General features: G+C 43.7%; 1 protein-coding gene across 3 annotated transcripts in view; it reads right to left on the bottom strand.

Annotated features, from left to right (window-relative positions):
• EMB2771 (E3 ubiquitin ligase) overlaps window positions 1-23,385 on the bottom strand; it is a 175,855-nt gene extending 152,470 nt beyond the window's left edge. For 2 of the 3 annotated variants that reach the window (XM_086793451.1, XM_086793452.1), the window contains exons 1-9: window positions 22,915-23,385; window positions 22,742-22,805; window positions 10,411-10,495; window positions 9,927-10,162; window positions 7,381-7,486; window positions 4,835-4,998; window positions 4,581-4,753; window positions 4,380-4,446; window positions 3,217-3,405 (exon numbers count right to left, since the gene is read on the bottom strand). In XM_086793451.1, the coding sequence (XP_086649577.1) occupies window positions 3,217-3,405; window positions 4,380-4,446; window positions 4,581-4,753; window positions 4,835-4,998; window positions 7,381-7,486; window positions 9,927-10,162; window positions 10,411-10,495; window positions 22,742-22,805; window positions 22,915-23,126 (1,296 nt within the window). In that variant the 5' untranslated portion in view covers window positions 23,127-23,385. The remainder of the gene's footprint in view (window positions 1-3,216; window positions 3,406-4,379; window positions 4,447-4,580; window positions 4,754-4,834; window positions 4,999-7,380; window positions 7,487-9,926; window positions 10,163-10,410; window positions 10,496-22,741; window positions 22,806-22,914) is intronic. The other variant, XM_086793454.1, reaches the window with a different exon arrangement.
• Window positions 23,386-24,111: the final 726 nt, after the last annotated feature.

Genomic DNA, 24,111 nt, shown 5'->3' with positions numbered 1-24,111 from the left:
GAACAACAAGATTGAAGAACTGGCAGCCGAGGTGAACCACCAGGAAGAGGTGATTCAAATGTTGAAAGAGACCCAGCTGCAACAAACAGGAATGCCAGAGGCTGCCCCAATGATAGATCATAGGGGAACTCCGGGCAGAAATGGAAGCCCTAAAAGCTACGGTCAAGGACCATACAGTGGAGGAAGGGGAACTGAATATTCAGGAGGGTTTAAGGACTGACCTGGCGCAGTTGAAAGCTACGGTCAAGGACCATACAGTGGAGGAAGGGGAACTGAATATTCAGGAGGGTTTAAGGACTGACTTGGAGCAGTTGAAAGCTGCGAGTGATAAGCTGTGGGAGGAACTGCAGACCACTAAGAAAGACCCCCACAGAGCATCATACATGAGACTCTCGAGGAGGAGAAACACAGGAAGGATAGGGCCCTCCATGTGTGTGTACGGGGGCTATAGGCGGGGGCTTCCCCCAAGGAGGATGCCATGACGATTTGCCAGATGCTAGGAGTGAACGGGATCGGCCCCCCCTTTGCAGATACATGGAGGGCAGGCAAGGATATGACACGAGAGCGGCCCCTCATCATTAGATTCCCTGGTGCCACCAGCAGATAGGCCTTCTTAGACAAGCGGGCTGCCCTCAAGGGCACACAGGTGTACATAGGAGATGATCTCACTCCAGCACAGGTGGCACACCGGCGTGAGGCAATGGTGATTGTTCATGAGGCCCGCAGAGCAGGCAAGTGGGCTATCTACAGAGATGGTAGTCATTATCACTGAGCGCCGTCCCAAATAGGGACGCGGGGTCTATGAGACCAAACACCTAAGGTTGGCAGTATCGAACTGCAATGGCATACTGTGGTCCAATCCAGGAGGCTTGAGCGAGATTCTCAGAGGCAGGGATGTCATTTTTTATACAGAGACTCATCAAAGCCCTGAGAGGGGCTTACCATACATAGCCGGGTATGAGTGGGAGTCAGCTTTTCGAGGCGAGATCCGCACATCATGAGTATTACGTGGCTCTTGGGGGGGGGGGGGGGTAGCTGTCCTTTTTAGATCCCATCTCCGACAGATTCTCAGCATCGTCCTCCGGAAGGACGAGGATGCACGATATCTTTGGGTGTGGCTACAGCTTAGCAGTGACACAGTCATCCACATTGTTGTGTGTTATTTTGCACCATGCCACTCCCCTTACGCCGCACAGCATGGCCAGTCACCGTACTTACCATTATATGGGGATATCATGGAGTTCTCACAGCTGGGGGAAGTCCTCCTGCTTGGGGATTTCAACACCAGGACGGGAAGTCAACAGGTCCCACTACTCGATCTAGACGACCCTATTAGACTACAAGAGCTGGACATCACTGACACAGGGTTACAACGATCATCACAGGACCGTGAGGAGGTCACAGTGTATGGGAGATATTTCTTAGAGCTGGGAGCTGCACATGGTCTCGTTATCTATAACGGGACGTCCCGATGGCCCTCCTCCGGCACCCTCACCTGCTTCCCTCACTCAGGAGGTACTAGCACTGTGGACTACCTTACGGGATCTCCGGCTTTGGCACACCTTCTCCCCGACTTCTCCATTCCGCCACCCCCTTTTGAAGCTCACCATGCCTACCTCTCTTTCACTCTTACCTGCACACCACCCGTCCCTCCACCACCACCCCCCATCTCACATTACACTCAAGTCCTTTTTGATCACGAGCTTGACCTTGTTTACTCCAACCACATCTACCGCCAACACCAGGATGTGGAACCTACTGTCCCCCTATCCACCCTCACAACACAGCTCACCACCATACTCCAGACATCCGCCATTGCTTCTTTCATCTGCACACGGCGGTCTACCGCCAAGCCACCTTGCGGTTTCATGCCCTGGAACTGTTGGTATGATGACGAATGCCAGGCCACACGCTCCCGTCTTAAGCATGAGGTACGGATTGGGCAAATCATGAAGCGCCAAGCGCAACGAATTTCTCAACGGCTCACCCAACGCAAGAAACGAAAGTTCTATGCTCGGAAAGAGGATGAGTTATACCGACTTTTTTTAGGGCCGACGAACTGCGAAGAGGCTTGGAGGAAACTCCGAGAACATCGCCCTCCCACACCTATCACCTGCCCGGAGACATGGCACTCCTATGCACGCTCCCTCTATCATATCCCCCATCAGCCACCCCTACCCCACCACCAGATCCCCGCCCCACCACCTCCACCTTCTTCACAAAGGGCATGGTCCTCAAGGCCATTCGTAGACTACGCAATGGGCGAGCCCAGGATCACAAGGGACTCACTACCGAGTACATCTCGCATGCCAATAATACCCTAGCGCCCCTATTAGCCTACATGTTCCATAGAGCCCTTTGTGAAGGATTTCCACCCTCTTGGTCCACCAACACCATCACCCCCATCCTCAAAGCCGGAGATCCACTTGATCCTAATAACTATAGGATGTTCATGATTGGCCACACCTTGGCCAAACTCTATGGATCAGTGCTAGAGGCGGAGCTCAGTTCATTTGCAGAGAGCCAGGGATGCAGAGCCTCAGGACAGGCTGGCTTTCGGAGGAGCTACTCTACCCTTGACCACATCTTCACCCTCCGTACCATCATCGAGGAGGGTAGAGCACGACATCAGAGGATTTACTGCTGCTTTGTGGATTTCCGCAAAGCTTTTGATATTGTACCCCACCTTATTCTTACAATCTCTTTTTCCCGCTTATTTATCTTAGTTGCAGTTAGCGTCTTATGTGTTTTTGGCTGATGCCATCTTTAGCACCAATCATTGTTAATATCTCAAAAATATATTTGTGGCATGTGTATTCCAAGTAAGGGATTTCTTCTGTCCATTATTGAACTCTTTCATGCAGACCAATTTGATAAGCAACATCAAGGCTTACTTGAGGTTTAGCTTCCTTGGAGTTAGTAGACATTAGAAAGCATGCAATGTGTTACTTTTCCCTTCGTGCTTCTCCCACATATAAGCACAACACTAAAACTACTGAAACATTGCTTCACAGGACTCTATTCAATAAGCTACCAAAAAACATAACATAATTGCTTATCATGGCATGCCTACTTGAGACAATAGCATTCAAAAACAGTCCCAGCATGCACACATGAATTCACCTCGTTAAGAACAAATGACCTTGAAAGGAAACATGCAGAGTCAACCATGTCAGGGGAAACTCCTCTAAGAAACGATAGGGCCTAGCACAACACCTGGCCTGAAGACATAATCACATTCACTCGACCCTGAACTGGATCACACAGACCAATGATGTATTCGTTAGTAACAGAATTCCTGAGACTTCCTTCTGAATCCATTTTTCCAGTCGCATCAGTCAATGAGCCCAAACCATTCACAACACTCCAAGGGAAATAAAGTTGGCAGAGCCGATACTTTCCTCTCTGCAATCAGACCAAAAAATCAGCTAGTAATCCTAGACATCTGAATTACAAAAACTCTACACAAGCAAAGCCAAACTTTCAAAATAAGCAAATTAACCTTCAAATCTCCTTAACCTTCATGCATGAGTTGCATATATAACCATGAAACCCCTTCCTTTAGGTTGAAAAAGAACGTTTTTTTTCCCTCCAAAGATATAGGGCAGATTTAAGTGAAACCAAAACCTCTAGTGGACTCTTGTGATCATGAAAACATCACAAACAGAATGACAAATGTACTATAGCACATAGAATCTGGACCAAGCCTCCAAGGAAACCGCAGTTCTTTGTAGAAGAAAGGTCAATTACATGTATTCAAGGCCGACAAATAGCAACATGAGGCCATAGTTTACAAAACCTTCAAGGCCAAACACTTTAACAAAAGCCTCATTCAATAGACCCTCTCTTCTCCTTCCTCAACAACATCACTCCCTCTTACTGGATCTGCAAGATTTTCAAAACCTTATCTGCAACCTGAAGAGAACAACAAACCATACAGCTACACCTTGCATAATTTTGAGCCCCTTAAGTACAAGATTAAGCAGGAATACCTGGGGCTTATGCATCCAAATTTCTAAAATTGCACAGGGATACATAAGGTCTTTCAATAAAGATGATGATTGTCAGCGCATGATCCATGTACGTAAAAAAACCACTGATGGTTAAGAAGATATAATACTAAAGGGATACTGTCAGGGCATGATCCATGTACATATAAAACCTTTGATTCTAAGATGAAACCCTCAAGGGATCAGATTTGGTTGCCAATATTTCAAAAAAGAGACATGGTTCACGAAAACAGCATTCCCACACTGCTAGTTTTGGACTGCACCTCGACAACCTTTTTGACTATAAACCTATGCTACCACTTAAACATCAATGTATCAACCTCAAATGCATCATAATAACGACAGTAACCATAAAGAGCTGTTACGTACATGTAGTGAAAGGCTTCCATCGGCAGCCAAAATAATAAGGTCAAACTGCTTGCCTGATTGCCGCAACCTGCAAGGAGCAAATGAAAGGTTCATCAAGCTCTATCAGTACGTATCATAAATAATCTCCTTTCAACCAATTGTATGTTTACATTCGAACAAATGCACAAAGGCGACAAATTGAAATGTAAGTTCACAAAATACCAAGGCCGTGTTGCAACAATGGGGGCTGCAGCAATTGCAGAAATAGTCCATGCGATATCACCTTTCAAGCTTGTAGCTTCACCACTGAAAAGCCTAAATGCAAAGAGATTTTGCAAAGCCTTCATCAAAAAGCAGAGGATAGGCACGCCATCGTCATCAGAAGCCAAGAAAACCTGCAAAATGTGCAAATAAATCAACAAATAGGACTCGAACATTCAGGCTTTTCTACTTGGAAAACAGGAATGCATAAATACCTGATCTGCAACTGTTTTAGCTCCCTCATCCTGCCATACACGTTCCAGGCAGACACTAGTACTGCCTTCAAAAGAATGAGGCTGTGCCCATTTCATTCCATCCACACTAGCTTCTCCTTCAACTTGGCCCAACTTCATTCGCCATACAGAATGTTGCAATTTCACTACAATGCATGAACATAAATACAGAGGCTTTTTATGATTGCAACACTGGTCGCATGATTACTTCTAGTCATACATACATATGATCTAATTATTTTGACCATCAATATAAGAGACTTTAATGATTGATTATAACCAAAGATACCAAAAAAAAAAAATCAATGCCCAACACCAAAAGCCAGCATAGAACAAAGATTATTCTTTATAACAACATTAATAACCTTAGCAGAATTTTCTTATGTTGAAAATGTTAGCAGCAAACAGTTCCAACTTGCTTCCAAACAGAAGGTAAGGAAAAAATGCAAAGCCTCCTTTGTTTAGTTTAAATCCGTTCCACAACCTATGTACATAACTTGCTGTTGAAATTGCAGCAACATTACCCCTGCACCTGTGAATCACCAGGTATGCTTGAATGAATTTCAAAAGTCACTTTGAACAATAAATGTCTAAGCCATCATAATAAGAGTTGGCATCTTAGCCACTTGACACTGATATTTTGTACCCATACTTGCTATTTCCACAAGTTACAATGGCTATAAGAAAGAATGCAAGAGAATGGTTATGCTGCAGAGTGGAATCAAGTGTGCAAAAGGTTGGAAGCTAGGGGAGGAAATGAATGATAAGGTCCAGAAATATTATTTGGATAGATAATTAGTAGTCAAGCTGTTGTTTAAACAAATCGCTTCTACTACAATTTTCCCATGACAAAGTGACCGTAGGTGCAACTTCCACCTTTGAACACCTCTAAGTGCATGAGGCTATTTCCCGAACCTCGTGTTTGCCGTGCATGTAAAGCATACACCCTAGCTAAGCATTTTGTCACCCCATAAGCTCCAACAAGGGTCCACACACAATATCTTGATCGCACTTGTGTCCACATATTATTGTAGCTCCAACACTGGTCCACACACAATATTTAATATTAGCGTCCACAATGCACATATTATTGTATGTTGTCTCCTAAAGACATAACGTCGGCCAGCTATATCAATGAACTTAACCAAGGTTTAAACCTAATTAATAATTAAGGACGCCTTATATAAATAATGACTTTAGATCCTACACTACAAAAATGGATCTTGAGCTTTCTTTAGTCTTATTGAGGAATAGGAGTCATCCAAAGCCTCGTGCCCTCTAGCAAGGTCTCCCTAACGACACCTGGACTGGGTGGAGGCTGCAGGGTATGGGACACGTCTATCATGGGAGACACTATGCTCTTGGTGCCTAACCCTTGGCAAGGGGGTGGTCCTGGAGACAACCTATGATTGGTTGGCCATAAGCTGGCCATATCCTCCATGTGAGTTCTTGCTAATCTATAAGCAAGGTATTGAAAAGGCTATTGGATAGGAGCTTTCACAGCCAAGAATTGCACGTACAAATCCATTGATTGATTTATGGTTGTACAAGTTGGTATTAGAGCCGGCTTGTTTATGACTGTCATTGTGGAATTGTGGTTAGCTTGTTGATTATGTTGGATTTACAGCCTTGCCTTGTCTCTTATGAGACAAGGCTTGTCTATATTGGTTGTGGAATTGTGGTTAGCTTGTTGATTATGTTGGATTTACAGCCTTGTCTCTTATGCAATGTGAATATTCGGCCTGCCAAAAGTAACTTCCAAGCTTGTCCAACTAGCGACACAATCAATTATAAACCTAAAGCTTTCAAGAAAGGTGTTGATCCTTGAGAAAAACAGAAGAGAAATAATTTATCTTGTGAAATTAGTATTGAATTGCTGCAAAATTCAATCTCTTACCAATATGTGGCTGAGTGGCAGCCAAAATCGGTTGATTATCATTAGAAAGCAACACCAATTGTTTTATTGCCTACTTCAGATCAAGTCAACAGAATCAGTTTTTCCCTAATTGCTGTTTGGGCCAACCTTGAGTTATGTCCAGGACATAGCGCTGGGTCAGGCTGGAGGACGGGGCGTCTAGTGGGGATATACCCCTAACGTGGGAGGTGGCTTATAAGTGGAGACACAGTCGTTAGTTCTTATTAGGTTTAAAAACTTATAAAAGCATTGGGGCTAATTATAGAGTCAACTGGCATATATAAGTGGAACCTAGGCTCATGAGTCAGAAACGATCGTCTGGCCTGTATCAGTGTCCTCCATGTAGCACTACCTCAGCAAAGATGGAATGCATGCTTAGTTGCAAACAGATACCAAGGTATCATTTAAACAGCACACATGAAACACATTAGATGCATGTCCCATGTACAAATGCATGAGACATTTTTAGCTACCTTATGACTGCTTCTCGAGTGACAAGGGAGAAGCCTTGTCTAATGTAGACCCAAAAACATGTAACCCAAGAAGGCTCGTCGCTTACTACTTTGCTAATTCAATCAAGTTAAGCAATGATGCATGCAAGTAGTTCGCATACCATTGTGATAAGATGCCACGTAAAAAACATCACTGCTTGTCCAAATAATTCGTTCATGCACATCCACAATGCCATGTATCACCCTATCTTGTTCCTGTTGCAATGCCTGCAAAGTTGATATACAGATTGGATAAGCGAGTGTAATCCAACAGGAAACGAGTTGCATCCTCACTCTTTTAAAGTCATTGTTAGAGTCAATAAAGCAAAGTTTTGGAGCTTTGCTAAATCAAATCAGTGTTTGAACACGAGAGAGAGATCGATAGATAGAGTTGCATTAATGCCTTTGAGCCCAAGTACAGCCTATGAGACCCGTTCAAAAGTGGTATAAATGTTTTCCACAGTAACAGAGGTAGCTAGGTGAGGTGTTGATGCTTTACAATAGACCGTCTTGCATAGGCAGCATATTTCAGTAAGGTCTGTTGCTCTGCCACTCACACTCCAAGGCGATACATTTATTAGCGAGTCTTGTTTGACTCCAAATTCTGATGCCAGCGTCCAATCTCGCATTTGAGGTGATGACACCCTGGGCGAAAGGCTGAAATGGTGCGGATGTCAGGAGGAGGATTTATAATGGACATATTTGGAGCCATTCTATCGTTTCCACTTGGTAAGGCACTGCGATTAGAGGAAAGCCTCAACTACTTGCAAATCTTGTGATACATGGGTGAGACACCCGCACGGAGAAGAAGTTATATATCAACATCTTGCAAAAGACCCACCCAACAAGTCTATGAGACAAATGTGTACAATGTGTCCACGGAATCTCATCATGGGAAAAAAAGACAACATAACTACAAAAACTAACACTAATCCCTAGGTAAATGTAGATATGTACAGATCATCATCGTCATCCTCATCATCATGGATACAAAGTGGGCGTAGAGGATATGGGGGTGTGAGTGTGGAGAGGGAGCTATCCATCAATGTATGGTAGAGGTCCATAAAGGATGTTCAGTATTGGTGAGGGGGTGAGGAGGGCCCCTAGATCTACAGGGCCAAGGAGAAGCTAGGACAAGGTAACAGCTACAGATGCTCAGTGGCGGGTGAGGATCTCATCAATCTAGGGCTAGTGAGCCTGCGGTGCTCGAGGTCCAAGACGGTGAGGCCAACTGGTTCTCCGAAGTGCGGTGCCACGAGGCAGGGTAACTCCAGTCAAGGGGCAAGATGGTGGGCCCCTCATCACTACTCTGGTGGCCTCATCTGTCTAAGTGTCCTCTTGTGGGTGGAAAAAATTGGTGATGGTAGCCTGAGATGAGTGCCAGGGTCCAGGATCTCTGAGTAGTAACTCTCTATGTCAACGGATCTCCAACAGGAAGAGTCCGAGACAACGCTGATCTCGATACTCCATAACCCAAGATAATGGCCAAAACCCCTCTCTGAATAGGCAGTGGAATCTCCCCCTAATCTCATAATACACCGGGCACTGACAAATATAATGCTCCTGAGACTCTAATCCCCCATTGCACAATCTACAGAGTCTGCTCTCTCTAGGGATCCTAGCTGCTTCAATCTCAAGCCTATGGGATGAGACCCTGAGCTGACAAAGTGCTATCCTCATGGCATGTGACATGAAAACATCCAGGTACCCTGGCCTATGTATGAATCCATCCTCTGTAAGCCTCAGGAAATGGTCACTGTAGTACATCATTTTGGGTGGTAGGGGCTCCCCTGGGGTAATCCATGTATCTTGAGTGTGTAACTGTAGCAAGTCTCATCAAATTACCCCGTTCCTATCCACATGTGTGAGCTTGGAGTAGGGGGAGTCTGGATCATACTGAAATGGGGGTAGTCGGCTCATCTGTAGCCCCATGTGTGGTGAACCATGTGAGGACAGAAGCATACCAAGATGGATGCACCCCTCTCCCCACTATCCCCCGAGAAGACTATAGTGGCAGGAATGGACCGTGACAAATCCATTGCCAGGATCCTCTGTATGTACGTGACAGTCTGGAATGAGGCCTCTACCACCATATGTGTTGTAGCAAACTCTGCTCAAATGATATGGTGAGGGGCAGATGGTTTGCTGCATATCAATCTGGATAGCATCAAAATCTATGGACACTCTATGCACTGCCAATCTGCCGCTGACAAGCCCAGTGCCCAGAATGAGGATGCATACGTCATCACTAGTGTGTGTTCATCCTGGCTCGTGGAAGTGTCTGGTGGCACTGTCTCGCTAGGAGGGGATGTGCAGCGTATCCCCTAGTCGATCTGTTCTGTGATGCCTGTCTCATGGAGAAGCCTTTGCCGGAGCTCGTGAAAGTGACCCCTGAGTAGTCATATGAGTCTGCTACCTCCACCTGACTGCCCCCACGCCGGAGTCACTAGTGTGTCAAACAGCCAGCCCTTCGTCCTGGGCTCATGGACGTGTGTCTGGTGGCACTGTCTCTCTACCAAGACCATCCAAGGGGACTCTGAAGCTGCCCTGAGCACAGAAATAGTCTTTCATAACAAGATGGAAATTGACAAAACCTCGAGACAAAGATCCCAAAAAAAAGTGGAGATAAGGTAAACATATACTGTATACACAAAAATAACCTTCTAACCTGTGGTTCTTCAAGGGGATGCTGCAAAGCAAAGTGGGAGAAAGTGAGAAAACTTGCTGGCAAACTGGAATGCGTAGAGTTGTTGCAGCCCGAACAAGCCAACTTGCTTTCATTGGCAGGGTTTATTATGTTGCAGGGTAGTGAGTTTCCTACAGATCCTCTTTGAAGCAATAATCCACCAGGGATAGGCCATAATGATGCCATTGCATGAGGCAACGGCACAACAGTCATTTCACCTGCATATCCAACCATTCGTAAAAAAAATTATCCTGTAATTAAAAGGTCCTATCAAGTTCAATGAAATAATAAAACCGGCATCTCCAATAAACACAAACATATTTAATTTTAAGCACCACGTTTAATGCAGGCTGATATCACACACCAATCAGCCATAATGTTCCAACGCTTTGTCAGGCTTCCAAGCTATGGCATTCAAGAAATATGAATCAAGCCTCACGCTTCAAAAAGGAAAATCAAGGCTTACCTGCCGGTGTAAATGTTGCCAAAAATTCTGAATACAGTACACAGAGGAGAGGCTCCATGATCGAATTGAATCGGCACCAAACAGCCTGCCAGATTTCATCTTGTGGTCAAAATTTTAAACATGCAGTACACTTTTTTTTCTAGAAAAACAATTTTGTATCAACACTAGCCTTGTTTGCCATTTTTTTGTGAAAATTTATCTCACTTTGACTACAATGTTTCAAAAAAATTCCTTCTAGGGAATTACTCTCAACACAGGATATTACTTTTTAGAAACTATCAGCTTACCAAAAAATTTAACAAAACATTGTTTTTCAATGGTCATCATATAACCACTTTTTGCAAAAAACATCTAATTTTTAAATTGTACTTTAAATACCTTAACGAACTTTTTTAAACATGCTTCAGGTACAGGCAAGGCTATTAGAGCACTTTTATGCTATTTTTAATATTAGTAAAAATCACAATTTTGCTAGCTACATGATTTTTTTTCAAATCTTTTACCATGTGTAGATGCATGCTAACTAAGGATAGTCAAGCAGTTTCATGAGATTTTGAGTTTATTTGCCTTCTCTTTTTTTGCAAGAAAGAAGGGGTTAGGGTGGGCGAGCTTGAATTAGAGGAGCCATGCTTTTGGCTGTTGTAAGTGTTTTTTTTTTTTTTTACCGTATTTTATCGCACAGTATCCGAAAATATACCGAAAATTCCCGTACGGTATCGTATTTTCGTACCGTGACAACTATGCTTTTCATGTACATAAGTATACTTTATATAGAAGTCTCTCTCTCTTCCTCTTCTCCTTGCACATCATCTAAGCCCAGATCATCATAATCTAGAAAGTCGTTGGAGCTGCAATCCCCTGTGGCACCCAAAGTAGCTATCGGGGTAGGCGGTAAACTGGCATGCTCCTCTGCCTCTGAACCCTTCTCATCCTCCTCTGACCAATGCTTCCAAGATTGGGGGTTCTCATTTCGCTCAAGAAGACGCAAATTGGCACTCAAAAAAATAGATCATTGGTCTTTTGAGCGCCAAGCCGGTTTCGCTTCTTTGAAGCGATATGCATGTAGAAGGCCAAAGGTCACCCCTATGGGATACACTAAGGGCCTAGAAGATGTACAGACTTTTAAGTCACCTTTTTGTACCATGCTACAAGAAAACCCTAACGCCAACTCTCTCTCTCTCTCTCTCCTCTCTCCTCTTTCTCAATAATGTTCATTCAGCACCTTGTTCTTCATCTTAGGGCTATGGATTGAGCAGTAAAGCTTCCGTGCATGCAACACAAAGATTCTTCTCCTACCATCGTTGTTTATGTCACATCACACAAATGGTTCATACACAAATACACACATAAATATTTAAGTAAGTGTTTGCTTCTTTTTAGAGGATGTTCACACACACACACACACACACACACACACACACACACACACACACACACATTACCACATATTTATCCAGGCTTAGAAGCCTTTCACACACATGACTGTGCCACAACCTTACAATTGCACGTGATTTGGAGGCCCAAACGAACTCCAATTTCAACGATTTTTTGCTTGAAAGACTCAAGAAGAGACGAGAAACACAGTGGTGAAAAAAATTTAAAAAAAATTTAATGGGAGTTGCAATGGATTATAAGTAAGTTCTACATAGATAATACCTAAAAATACCTTTGTGGGAACAAATTCCCTAGCCTAAGATTGAGGGAGTTGAAGACGACCCCAACCCAAAATTTGCCAACAATCTTCTTGCCCCCAACAAACGATATGGACAAGACCAATCTAGGCGACTCGTGCAAGATATACACGCAAGACCAATCTAGGCGACTCGTACAAGATATACACGCAAGACTCTAGTGAGACGAGTCACACGGGGTAACCGAGGGAAAAACCCCCAGACCTCAACAATAGGGTGAGTGGTATTTGCTGGCTGAGCTAGGCAGCAACGGGCCATGGACTGAACCACCACAAATTGAGCGGCACTCGATAGAAATAACCAAGTCGAAAAGTTGAAAAGGGAGATCGTTAATGGAACTACCGACGAGTTCGTGTGTGTACGCGGCTTCCTAGAGCAGGCTATGGAAGATGGCCGGACTGACCTGTAGAGTGGCGGGTATTTTTCCTGTTGCTCCTAGCTCAAATGGAGCTTTGCCTCCTTGCAAATGCAGGCCTTTAGGAACCCCAAGGGGTCTTCTGAAGAGACCAAGGCAAGGAGAGGAGGTGGTCGAAGCTGCAAACTACCGCCACAAAAAAAAACGGGCCGCTCCGAGTGAGTTGCTACAGCAAATCTAAGTCCCCAGAATCACACAACATAAGGCTCTGATACCAAGTGTTGGAGAGATGTTGCAACCAAGCACAAAAATCCAAACACACACACACACACATACACACAAAAGTACAAGGAGAGACACACAAAGAAATATCATAAATAACATGAAGTGCCTAAAGTACGATATAAGATGAACCCTACAATGGAATAAGGGTGGGTTCACACCTAGAGTGCACGAGAAAAAAATCCCTCTAATGTGTCACAATTGTGACTTAATCTCTCTTAATTACCCTTAATTACTCTTAACCATTGACAGGACACCAATGAAGGGTCCCACTCTATCACATGGGTCATCGCCAAAGGACACATCTCTTCAAAGAGACATCTATTGATTAAAGGACACATCTCTACGTCCAAAGGACATAACTATTCATTTAAGAGTCACACCCATTCGTCACGGATATGCCTCTTCATTTGTACCTCTTAAAGCCCTATTTAACAAGGCCTTGTGTCTCAATGCAAACAACAGAGCTTTCCACTCTAAGCATCTTACTTTTCAGTGTTAAGTCTTTTTAATCATGTCTTAAATCACCAATATGCTGAGAAGTCCTCACAGTGGTATCAGAGCAAAATGGCCAAAGGACACATCTCTTCAAAGGGACACATCTCTATATCCAAGGAATATAACTAGTCATTTAAGAGTCACACCCTTTCGTCAGGGATGTACCTCTTCATTTGTACCTCTTCAAGCCCTATTTAATAAGGCCTTGTGTATCAATGCAAACAACACAGCTTTCTGCTCTAAGCATCTTACTTTTCAGTGTTAAGTCTTTTTAATTATGTCTTAAATCACTAATAGGCTGAGAAGGCCTCACAGTGGTATCAGAGCAAACAAGTTCCAACCTATAGGATGCCCACATACAAAAACCCTAACCCTAACCCTAAATCAGCAAATAAACCCTAAAATCAGCCATAGAAGGGTTTGTATGGACGAGAGGGAGAGAATGTCCCATTCAACTTTGCCCAATTTTGCTAATTTTGCCAAATTTTAGTTTTCCCCCAAATTTTCTAAAACACAAAAAAGAAAAAAACAATGGCTAGCTATGAGCCTCACCGGGTATTCTAGCTTTGCCCAACAAGTGCCGGATCCCCACTGTACCCCCATGCGTCAGCCCTCGGGCTCTTCTAGGCTGAAACGGCAACGCTTGCAGGAGTCGACACGTCGCATGAGGTTTTAACCAAGAAATATATTAAAAGTTTTTAAACAAAACCCTTTAAACACTAAGCCTTATATAACTAAAGGCTTTTCAAGCCTTCCAAGCCACATCGGCAACCCACACCCAAGCCCGACCAACCACATTTTTTAAAAAAACAAAAACGAGCACCAACCCCAACCGGTCCACTTAACAAAAAAGGGAGCACCCAAGCTAGCTGCCAGCAACAAAACAGGCCGACCAGTGATCTCTCCACAAAAAAAAAAAGGAACCCAACACTAACCCGACAGCGATCTCTTCGTGTGTCTCCAGGCGGATTCCCTCATTACAACTCTAGCTCATTTCAAGCAACACACCACTTTAGTCGGAGTTTTTGCAATACCACTACCCTAGGTGTGATCTTTTCATAAAAACAATTAATCACAATTTTTCCAATCCAAAAAAATGTGGTACTTTCATGTTCAAGAAACTCGGCATTTCATTCTTCTCCGGGCATAGCATTCTTGTAACACGCGGAAGCTCTAGGGGTCTTCTTTCAGCCCTAAACACTCTTGGAAACCATCAGATGCAAAACGCAGATATAGAGAGAGAGTAGAGAGAGAGAGAGAGAGAGAGAGAGAGAGAGAGATGTGCTGGAAAATTCAGTATATTTCATATAGTACAAAAAGGTACTCAGTCCACAGCCCTAGGCTGCCTTCGGAAAGGTGAACATCACCAAAATCTGTCCCTAACTGGGACCCTAAAGACCCAACTCCTAAATGAGTTGAATGCCTAAAACAATGAGCACACTTTGCTATTTATATGGTTCTTGGACACTTGGTATACTGGCCGACTGCTGGTCGGCCAGTCAAAAATACATTAAATGCTCTTCAACGCAGCCCGACTCGACCTCTTCACTTTGTGATACGCCTGCAGCCCGCCCCTGTCCTCTGGTTCAACCGACCACACTCTGTGAGCAGCCGACAGCATCCCTTTTCTTCTGACGCACTGACAAGACATGCCCTCCAGGCCTTGCTCCAAGTCCACACTGTCCACTTCTGTATCTTGTGCTCCAAATCCTGACTCTATCTGGTTCATACTCTTTATCTGGCTACCTCTTCTAGACCAGCACCTGAGAATGTCCATGGCATCTTTCATGCACATGACATCCCCCTCTGCTAAACTTAATGACGGGATTCCAACCTGTTCTTGGATGACTGTCATCATCCCAATCTTTTCCCGAAGTCCCTCTGTTATCCATCCATCCCTGGCAACCCTTTTTCTCTGAAAACCCGGCCTGTTCTCCAAACCACTCTATCTCAAACGAAGATCTATGCATCTATTCCGTCTAGTCCACAATCCATTCCTGCCCTGACTCTAAACACCGTCTTGGTCTTCATTCCTGAGAAATGAGTCTGGCACTCTCACATCACCCTTGGAGGATAACCTCCCTTGGGACCGTTGCCCGAGAACCTATCTGGCTCACAGGACCGCCATCCCCTTTGGCTTTGTGGAACACCACCAACAAACCTCTTGGAATCTCTTCCCGATTCTGTGTTCCTTGCCTTGGGCTTTGAATCCGTGTACTTTCCTGTACCTTGGACCTGTACACCATCATATGGGACTGAATCAGTGTTTAGCTTTGCTGAGCCTGATGCTCTGATACCAATGTAACACGCGGAAGCTCTAGGGGTCTTCTTTCAACCCTAAACACTCTTGGAAACCATCAGATGCAAAACGCAAATATAGAGAGAGAGTAGAGAGAGAGAGAGAGATGTGCTGGAAAATTCAGTATATTTCATAGGAGAGTTGGCGTGTACGATTGATAGAGAGGGAGGAGGTGGGATGGAGGTCACGTGTAAGCCTTAGACAACGCCTTTGTCTGCACAACGTCCACGGCCTCTCTCTCTCTTTTGTGCCCGTTCTCTCTCTCTCTCTCTCTCTCTCTCTCTCTCTCTCTCTCTCTCTCTCTCTCTCTCTCTCTCTCACGTGCGTCCGCTGTACAAAAAGGTACTGAGTCCACAGCCCTAGGCTGCCTTCTTGGAAAAGGTGAACATCACCAAAATCTGTCCCTAATTGGGACCCTAAAGACCCAACTCCTAAATGAGTTGAGCACACTTTGCTATTTATATGGTTCTTGGACACTTGGTATACTGGCCGACTGCTGGTCGGCTAGTCAAAAATACATTAAAAATTTAAATGCTCTTCAACGCAGCCCGACTTGACCTCTTCACTTTGTGATACACCTGCAACCCGCCCCCGTCCTCTGGTTCAGCCGACCACACTCTGTGAGCAGCCGACAGCATCCCTTTTCTTCTAACGCACTAACGGGACATACCCTCCAGGCCTTGCTCCAAGTCCACACTGTCCACTTCTGTATCTTGTGCTCCAAATCCTGACTCTATCAGGTTCATACTCTTTATCTGGCTGCCTCTTCTGGACCAGCACCTGAGAATGTCCATGGCATCTTTCATGCACATGACAATTCTTCGGGAGCCAACATTACCTTTTACGGGCAGAAGACATCGCAGAAGACATCCACTCACATTTGCTGGACACACCTCACCATCTTCTAGTGAATCCCCCTTTTACTGCAATAGCTTATGGACGAAGGGAGTTACGAGTTCAGTTACATTCATGACTCTCCTCCCCGAACACCTTCTCCGGCGACACCTTCCGTGCCTTCTCCCATACTTGACCCCCTACCTCGCATCTTTCGAGTACAGGTAGCTACACCTACCTCAGAGCCTCGCCAGTACGACGTGTGGATCTTCGCAGTGATAACTTCTAATTCCAAAAGATGAGCATACCCAAAATCCATCCCAAAATACCTTTTTACTTGTCTTACATCTTGGACGCCAATCAGATAATATGTTCCTCCTTTGTAGTTTACATCCCATAAGAAGGGCATAGGAAGAGAGGATAGATTTGACTTCCAAACAAGGTTGCATCCGTACGTACGTACCTTATGATAAGGTAAGTTTTAGTGTACGGTACGGATTCGTACGTGCCCCCCCCCCTCTCTCAACTAGCCTTTGGCCCAAGATCCTCCCATAGTTACTAATTTTTCACCACCCACAGAAGCTCATTTATCCCAAGATGCCGCCGAGGAAGAACCAAGGGGAGTTTTGAACCCAGAACACCTTGGTCCCATATGTTCCTCCTTTGTAGTTTACATCCCATAAGAAGGGCATAGGATGAGTGGATAGATTTGACTTCCAAACAAGGTTGCATCCGTACGTACGTACCTTATGATAAGGTACGTTTTAGTGTACGGTACGGATCCGTACGTGCCCCCCCCCCTCTCTCAACTGGCCTTTGGCCCAAGATCCTCCCATAGTTACTAATTTTTCACCACCCACAGAAGCTCATTTATCCCAAGATGCCGCCGAGGAAGAACCAAGGGGAGTTTTGAACCCAAAACCTCTTGGTAGGCAAACACCTTCACCACTTGAGCCATCACCTCATTGGCCGTACGTGGCAGTTTTTAAAAACATTTTGGGCCAAAAAAAACCATAGACCGACCGCCGTCTCGCCGATTTTAGCCGTCTCCACACGTTGGGGTCACCCAGGCAGGTGAGGATACATGAACTTTCTTGTTTAACTTATGTGTGTGTGCTCTGCAATGTGTAGTGATAGTGACACTAGTGACTAAAACTATTATTTTTTAGCTTCTCTAGATAGTAAACTATCTTTTAACTTTTAAATTTTGATTGATTGCTTATAGTATGTAACCACTGGCATTAGAGTCATGGGTACTGAACGTTTGAGTGATTCCATTTTGTGAAACCTATTTATGCTTTTGTTTACTGATAGCTCTCATTTTTGTAATTGTGTTGTTGTTTAGAAATGAATTGTTTATCAAATTCATTCATTTTCTGTATATATATACACTATATGGTATATTTTTTATGTTTTTACATACCTTACGTATTTAACGTACCTCAAAATCTCAACCCGTACCTAAATGCGTACCTTACATACTTGATTCATACCGTACCTTACATACCTTTCCACCTTGCTTCCAAATCACCAAACACCTAACCTCTCAACATTTAAGACTCCTATCAACCCTCCATAGTTTGTTAAAGTTGGTGAAATTCTCTTGCTAGCCCAATCAAAGATTATAGACGCCTATAGTTGAAGGGGGAAAGAAGGGAGTTGTCTTGCTATAACCAATTGTTGGGTCAAGCTCCAAGTTATAGCTAGTATTGACTTGAGAGTGATAGAAGCCTAAGGAGATCTAATTGTAGGGTTTCTTATTATACCTTTCTTCTGCAGCAATACCCATACGTGGGCCTCTCCATTCCGATGTGCCAAATCCTCTTCCATGAACTTGGTCTCTATCCAGAGAAACCACCTTCCTGACTATTCTCCTCGAACACCTGCACCAGTACCCAAGAGTCATAGCCCGATCACGGTACCTGCTAATCTCCCCCCGCTACACCAAGTGGTCTATTCCTGCTCGGCTCTTGACAACCTCGCCCCAACCTTCCTACTCGCCCTCCAGGCGATGGTTCTCAAGCGCCAATAGGAGCTACTGCTGCGCAATCCAATTCCATCTCTTATTATCGCGGATTAACCAGTCATTGAGAACGAATCCATTCTCACTCGATGGCAGCAGGAGATGCAACCCAAATGGTGACCATGCAAAGTCATTTCCAAAAGACTTTGGAGACTCACGTCGCAGATGCAACAGATGCAATCCCGACATTCTCAACAAAAAGCACCATATTAAGAGTTACATTCCACGCTTTACAAGACGTAGCATGATCTTTGTGCCATTTTTCACCACTTATAGCATAGTCCTTTGTTCCTCAAGTCATTAATAGAGTCCTCTTTAACAAATTTGCTCTTGTTAGCACCATTAGAAGGCTTATGAGAAGCACTACCAAATCTGAAATTTGACTTCCCACCACTACCATAGACTGTAGGAAACTTCCCATAAGTATTAGAGGGCAAATCAGTCCGGGAACTACCTCTATTTGATCATGTGTGTGCCAATAACATGGCCTCTTTGAGAGTTGTGCTTTCACATCAACCCCAATGGTTAATCTCAGTCCTTTGATGTACTTAACAATCTTGAAATTATCACTAAACCCATCAACATGTAGCATGAGTTTCAAAAATTTGAGTGTAGTACTTGATGCTATTTTGCCTTTGTTCCAAGTCATCCCAATCACACACTATCTTGTCCTTATGCAATTGAGGGATAAAAGTCTCTCTCATTTCATCTTTGAAGGCATTCCAAGTTGTAATGTCATATCCTTGAGATTGTTGGTTCATCCACCAAGCATGGGCATACCCCTCCAAATGCAAGGTAGCAAAGTAAACCTTTGCTTTCTCACTTCCTGGATTCATTTCAAAGTAGAAGTCCAATTTATTCACCCACTCTTCAAATTCCTCATTTGAGATGGTTTCACCCTTGAACTTTGCCACAGCAACTTTATCCTTACTCCTTTGAGCTCATCTCTTCTATCAGGTGCATTGTACTCATGCAATCTATATATGATCCACATAGCTCATGGGTGACCCAATTAGAAGACCGAGTCCCAAAAACTTGTGGGAGACCAAGACAGCTATTGAGTGGTCAGACTGTCACAACCTAGACCCGAAACGCTAAAGTTTTAAGCAGAAGTAATTGCCATCCCTAGTTTTGGTGGGTTTGCAAGAACTAGCCTACGGCTAGATTCATATATGGTGCTTCACATGTGGGTAAGGTCCAATAGATACACGTGAGCCCTTGATTATGGTAGAATTCCACCTATGTCATGATGCAAACTGTGGACAAGTAATAAGTGAGGTTTAAACTTCCAAGTGGAGTAGGAGTGGACATCCTTATGAGAACGTTGTGCGCATGTTTAGGTCCTCATAGAGTTAAGAGGCTAGTGGTGATAGACAATGGACACACGAAGTCAGGGTGTTAAGGTTATCACTTCATGCACCACAGTCAAACTGATAGTGAAGCTTATTAATAGTTGGCTTGAATCATGAATTTGTTTTGACTTTAAGACATATTTCTCTCATACAATCCCAGGATACAATGAGAAACTAGAATGCGATGACGTGAGTCTCACTAAGGACAACCGCAACAACAATCCAATGCATAGTCTAGCCTTTATGCTAAACTATGTGTACCAATGCTTGCCAACAGTCACTAGCTTATTGCTTGCTACGAGGTAAACTTGCATCTCCAAGAACTAGACACATTAGGGTTGCTTGTCCTTTATTAACTTGTTAGCGAAGAATCATTACTATTCCAACTTAATCAACTTGCTTTTGAAAAAATAATATTTACCAAGTTGTACTCAAATATTTGTCTAAAGGTCTGACTCTCCAATCCTCTAGCATTCCTAGTGCAATCCATACTAAAAGCGGCAAGCACCTCTAAGTTATGCTCGGTCTCTTAGTCAATACCTAGGTTTTCCTTCATGTAGGCTTCTCACATAGAGATTCCCCAAGACAAAATGACTCAAGCCTTAGAATTCGAGAGACTATTGACTAGTTCTCATCATTGTCCCCAAAGGACGCAACAACTAATTAAAACTCACTAACTCTGACAATTATGTCAGAATGGAATCGGATTTGGTAAGTTACCTTACTGAGAATTATGTGGTTCCACTCATACGTGGAATAGTCCATTGATTTAGGATTTCATGGCAATAATCTACTAGTGGGACTCTAATCTAGCCATAGTAAAGATTAAGTAACTTACGTGGATGCTATGGTGAAATATCCAAATTCAAGGTTAGGCTTACAATTCGTTGATTGTTTCCTACTGGGATTCAAGAAACATGAATCTAATTAAACGGGGAGATAATGTTACGCCCCAAATTGTATTGAGACCATTATATTATTTTGGGGTCGATGACCTAGGGTTAAAACTTAAGGACATGGACTAACAAGATCAGTAAAGGCTAAGGACAAGGGTTAAAAAGCTAGCCCATAATTAGGGTTAGGGCTTAGCCACGCTTAGGAGCTTATAAGACCCGTCCACGAGGTTAAGGACTAGCAAGATGAGATTTGGATTGCCCTTTGGTCATTTATAAGCATATTGGTGGCTGAAATAGCAAAAAGCCTAATAATAGAGCTAGGTGCTAAAAATGGACAGGACTAGACTATAAAAGAGTACCTTGGGCTCACTTATGATTATTACAAGGAATCTTCGTGTTGGACCTAAAGGCCAAAAATAGCTCTAGGCAAGCAAGCAACTTGGTGATACAGGATGGCAAGGCATGCCATCTAGGTCAAGCTCACTCGCAACAACAATCTAGACCTCAAGTTCAGAGGTGGTTCCAGACTGCATGAGAGCTAATAGCAAATAGAGAAGTCATTATCTCAGATTGGAAGCTATGGCTGGGAGGTGAGTCGCTACTAGCCAGGTTCTATCACAATCATCGATCTCAATTATCATAACCCTAAGAGGCATCTGAAGTATGTGATCCTTACACTCCACTTTGTTCTTCACTCCAAGTCGAGAGACCACAAATGTAGCTGAGCAAATACATCGAGCAAATAAGATGACAAAGCAAGCTTAGCAACAATACTCAAGACACCCAATGGATTTTAGTTTTTCATCATTCAAAAAAATTCAATAGTACCGTGTCCCTCCATTGTTAATCGTTATCTTATATAAAATATTAATTACCCCAACCACGTGCATAATGGGTTGGCTACTTATTTTTTTGTTTTCTTATGCAACCTATCTTTGTTCCTTTCACCTCCCTAGAAGAAAATTTAGCTCTTTCTCTTTGGTTACAATAATATAAACTCTTTGGTTCTTTCAAAGGGGGACAAAGCATTGTCAATTTGAGTCTTTGCCACCATTAAAAATATTTAATGAGCATAGAGGAGTCAAAACATCTCAAACCTGGGGCTCTCTCACTTTGCCAGATGCTTAAGCAAATGTTAGCCTGCGTGCCACCCGTAGATGCTTTCTTTTTTTCCTAACTAGCCTTAGGCCCAAGATCTTCCTGTAGTACCATTTTTCACTGCCCATAGGCACCCACCTGTAGGTGCATTTTGTCCGCCCATAGGCAATGCCGCCCCGAGGAAGCACCTTGTGGGGTTTTGAACCCAGGACCATGTTTTTGTTCCTCTTCAGAGGTCCATTCTACATAAATTATTTAGTTTCAAGTCTATGGTCTACATGCTATATGATAAATTTAAAAAAGTTGGTTCCTCACAGTTCTCAAGATTGATTGTGCTACCCTTCGACCACGATTGTTGAATGTAGGGGGCATCCTTTGCGCTTTTCTGTTTCTGAAGAAAAACAGTCATGAGCAAGCCACTTCTATTGGGTTGGACTGAGCTTCATTCGAAGGCTACGAGTCTACCAAGACAGCCCGATGCTACAAAATGCAGTACTCACTTTCAACTACAAACAATTTATCCATATCAGATCTTTTCAATAGTGGAATGGCTGCTACAAAGTTAGATTAACTCTTGGGGATAAACTGGTGATGTGTATCCACTTAATTTGAATAACCTGAACTAGAAAATCTATGAGTAGCATGTGGGCGTTGCTAGCTAGTGAGTTGTGTTTCTTAGGAGAAATTGGGCAGAAAGAGATTCCACTGGTGTACCCTAGCAATGTGGCCTTGTGACTTGGGGAGGGGGAGGTCCTTAGTTTAGATCCCTGCATGTCCTCGTTGATATTGTGGCCGCTTTTTTTGCAGCCATACTACCAAGCCGCCTTGGGCAGGTACCAAATTGTGACTACAGAAGGATCTACTCGAGGAGGGAAAAAAAATGGAAAAAAAGGATCAGCTGGCGAAAAAAATAGTTTATTTACAACCAAAACAATAGACATGCTCGCACTATATCGCTTTGTTTCTCTTTTCTAGAAAAATCTCAGATTTAGAAACCCATCACCTGCACGACCGCTGAAGGTGCACTGAATCGCTTTCTAACTTGAAGCCCGGCGCTCCATATGACGCTGGGACGTTTAACCAAAAATAAATAAATGTGTTGGCAGCAATGTAGCAGAAGTCTTAGGGTTTAAGGCTTGAATTTTTTCTATACTCAGGGAAGGAGAAGGTGCATACCAGTTGCCGTGAATGAATAGTTCCTCGTCATGGTTGTCGCAGGGGATGGGGTCACCCAAGCTTGGGCTTCTGGCCAGCTCCGGGTCGAACAAGGAGTAGGTGAACTTCTCTTCTTTCCCGGCGGTGCGCAGGCGCTCTGGCATGAGGCCGAACGGCTCGAAAGGGCCCAGCACGCAGAGGGGCCGAGGCTCCGACGCCATCTCCTCCTGCATGCTTGCTGCTGTCCAAAAATTTTAATTTCACTCCTCACATGGTCTGCCTCCCGACATTATATGAACCGGTTTCTCGGCGGCAAAACGGGTATGGAGAAACGTTCCTAAGGTTTAACAAGTAGAGGAGGGTTCACTAGACCTTACCCCAAACACACACACACAGCTTCTTCTTCTTCTTCTTTTTGGCAATGCATGTTTTCGAATGATGAAAATCTTTCCTCTCTCTCCCCAAGTGGGAGCTCTCTCTCTCTCTCTCCCTCTCTCTCTCTCTTTTGTTCTATTAAAGCACAAACACACCCTTGTCAACCTTGTTTGACCCTATACAAACACAATAGCCTCAACCTCTCCAGCATTGTTACAAAAAATCACGAAATCACAACCCTGCGAGAGAGAGAGAACCAAATTAGGTACCAACAACAGCCCCCAGTGTGTGCCCAAAAGCATCTCCACTTGGGTATTTTTATAGCTTTATTCCACCAAAAATAGATACAAGGCTAATTTTACCCAAGCTTGCTCTACAAGCAATCTTTACAAGAGGGATGTTACATAATGTCCACCCTCTGGCTAAACAGGGACAACCGTGATCCTGGTGTGCCATGCAAGTAAATTGGTATCCTGGGTGACCCCGCATTAAATACTAGTTACGTAGTGTTATTAGTATAGCTTGAGATCATACTTGACGAGTGTATATTATCGAAGTGTAACAAGTAATGCCATGCTTGACAGCAGCTAAGTGTAAAAAGTGGTTTATGCAAGAGGCATGCCATGCTAGATAATGTGTATAGTGAAACGCTCATCGAAGTGTAACAAGTGGTAAGATACACCATGCTAGATGATGGGTATAATGATACTCTCATCAAAGTGTAACAAGTGGTGGGTGTATGTTGTGTTTATGCCTATCAACATTTCATATTGGGATTAATTGTTATGATGGCAATTAATTAGAATAACTAACGTGTTTATGTTGTGAGATAGGTGATGAGCA

This window comes from Cibotium barometz, chromosome 59 (genome assembly GCF_041138505.1).
Source record: "Cibotium barometz isolate CiBa-2024 chromosome 59, ASM4113850v1, whole genome shotgun sequence".
NCBI lineage: Eukaryota > Viridiplantae > Streptophyta > Polypodiopsida > Cyatheales > Cibotiaceae > Cibotium > Cibotium barometz.
The sequence above is the reverse complement of the archived record's forward strand: the minus strand, read 5'-3'. Positions and strand labels throughout refer to the sequence as shown.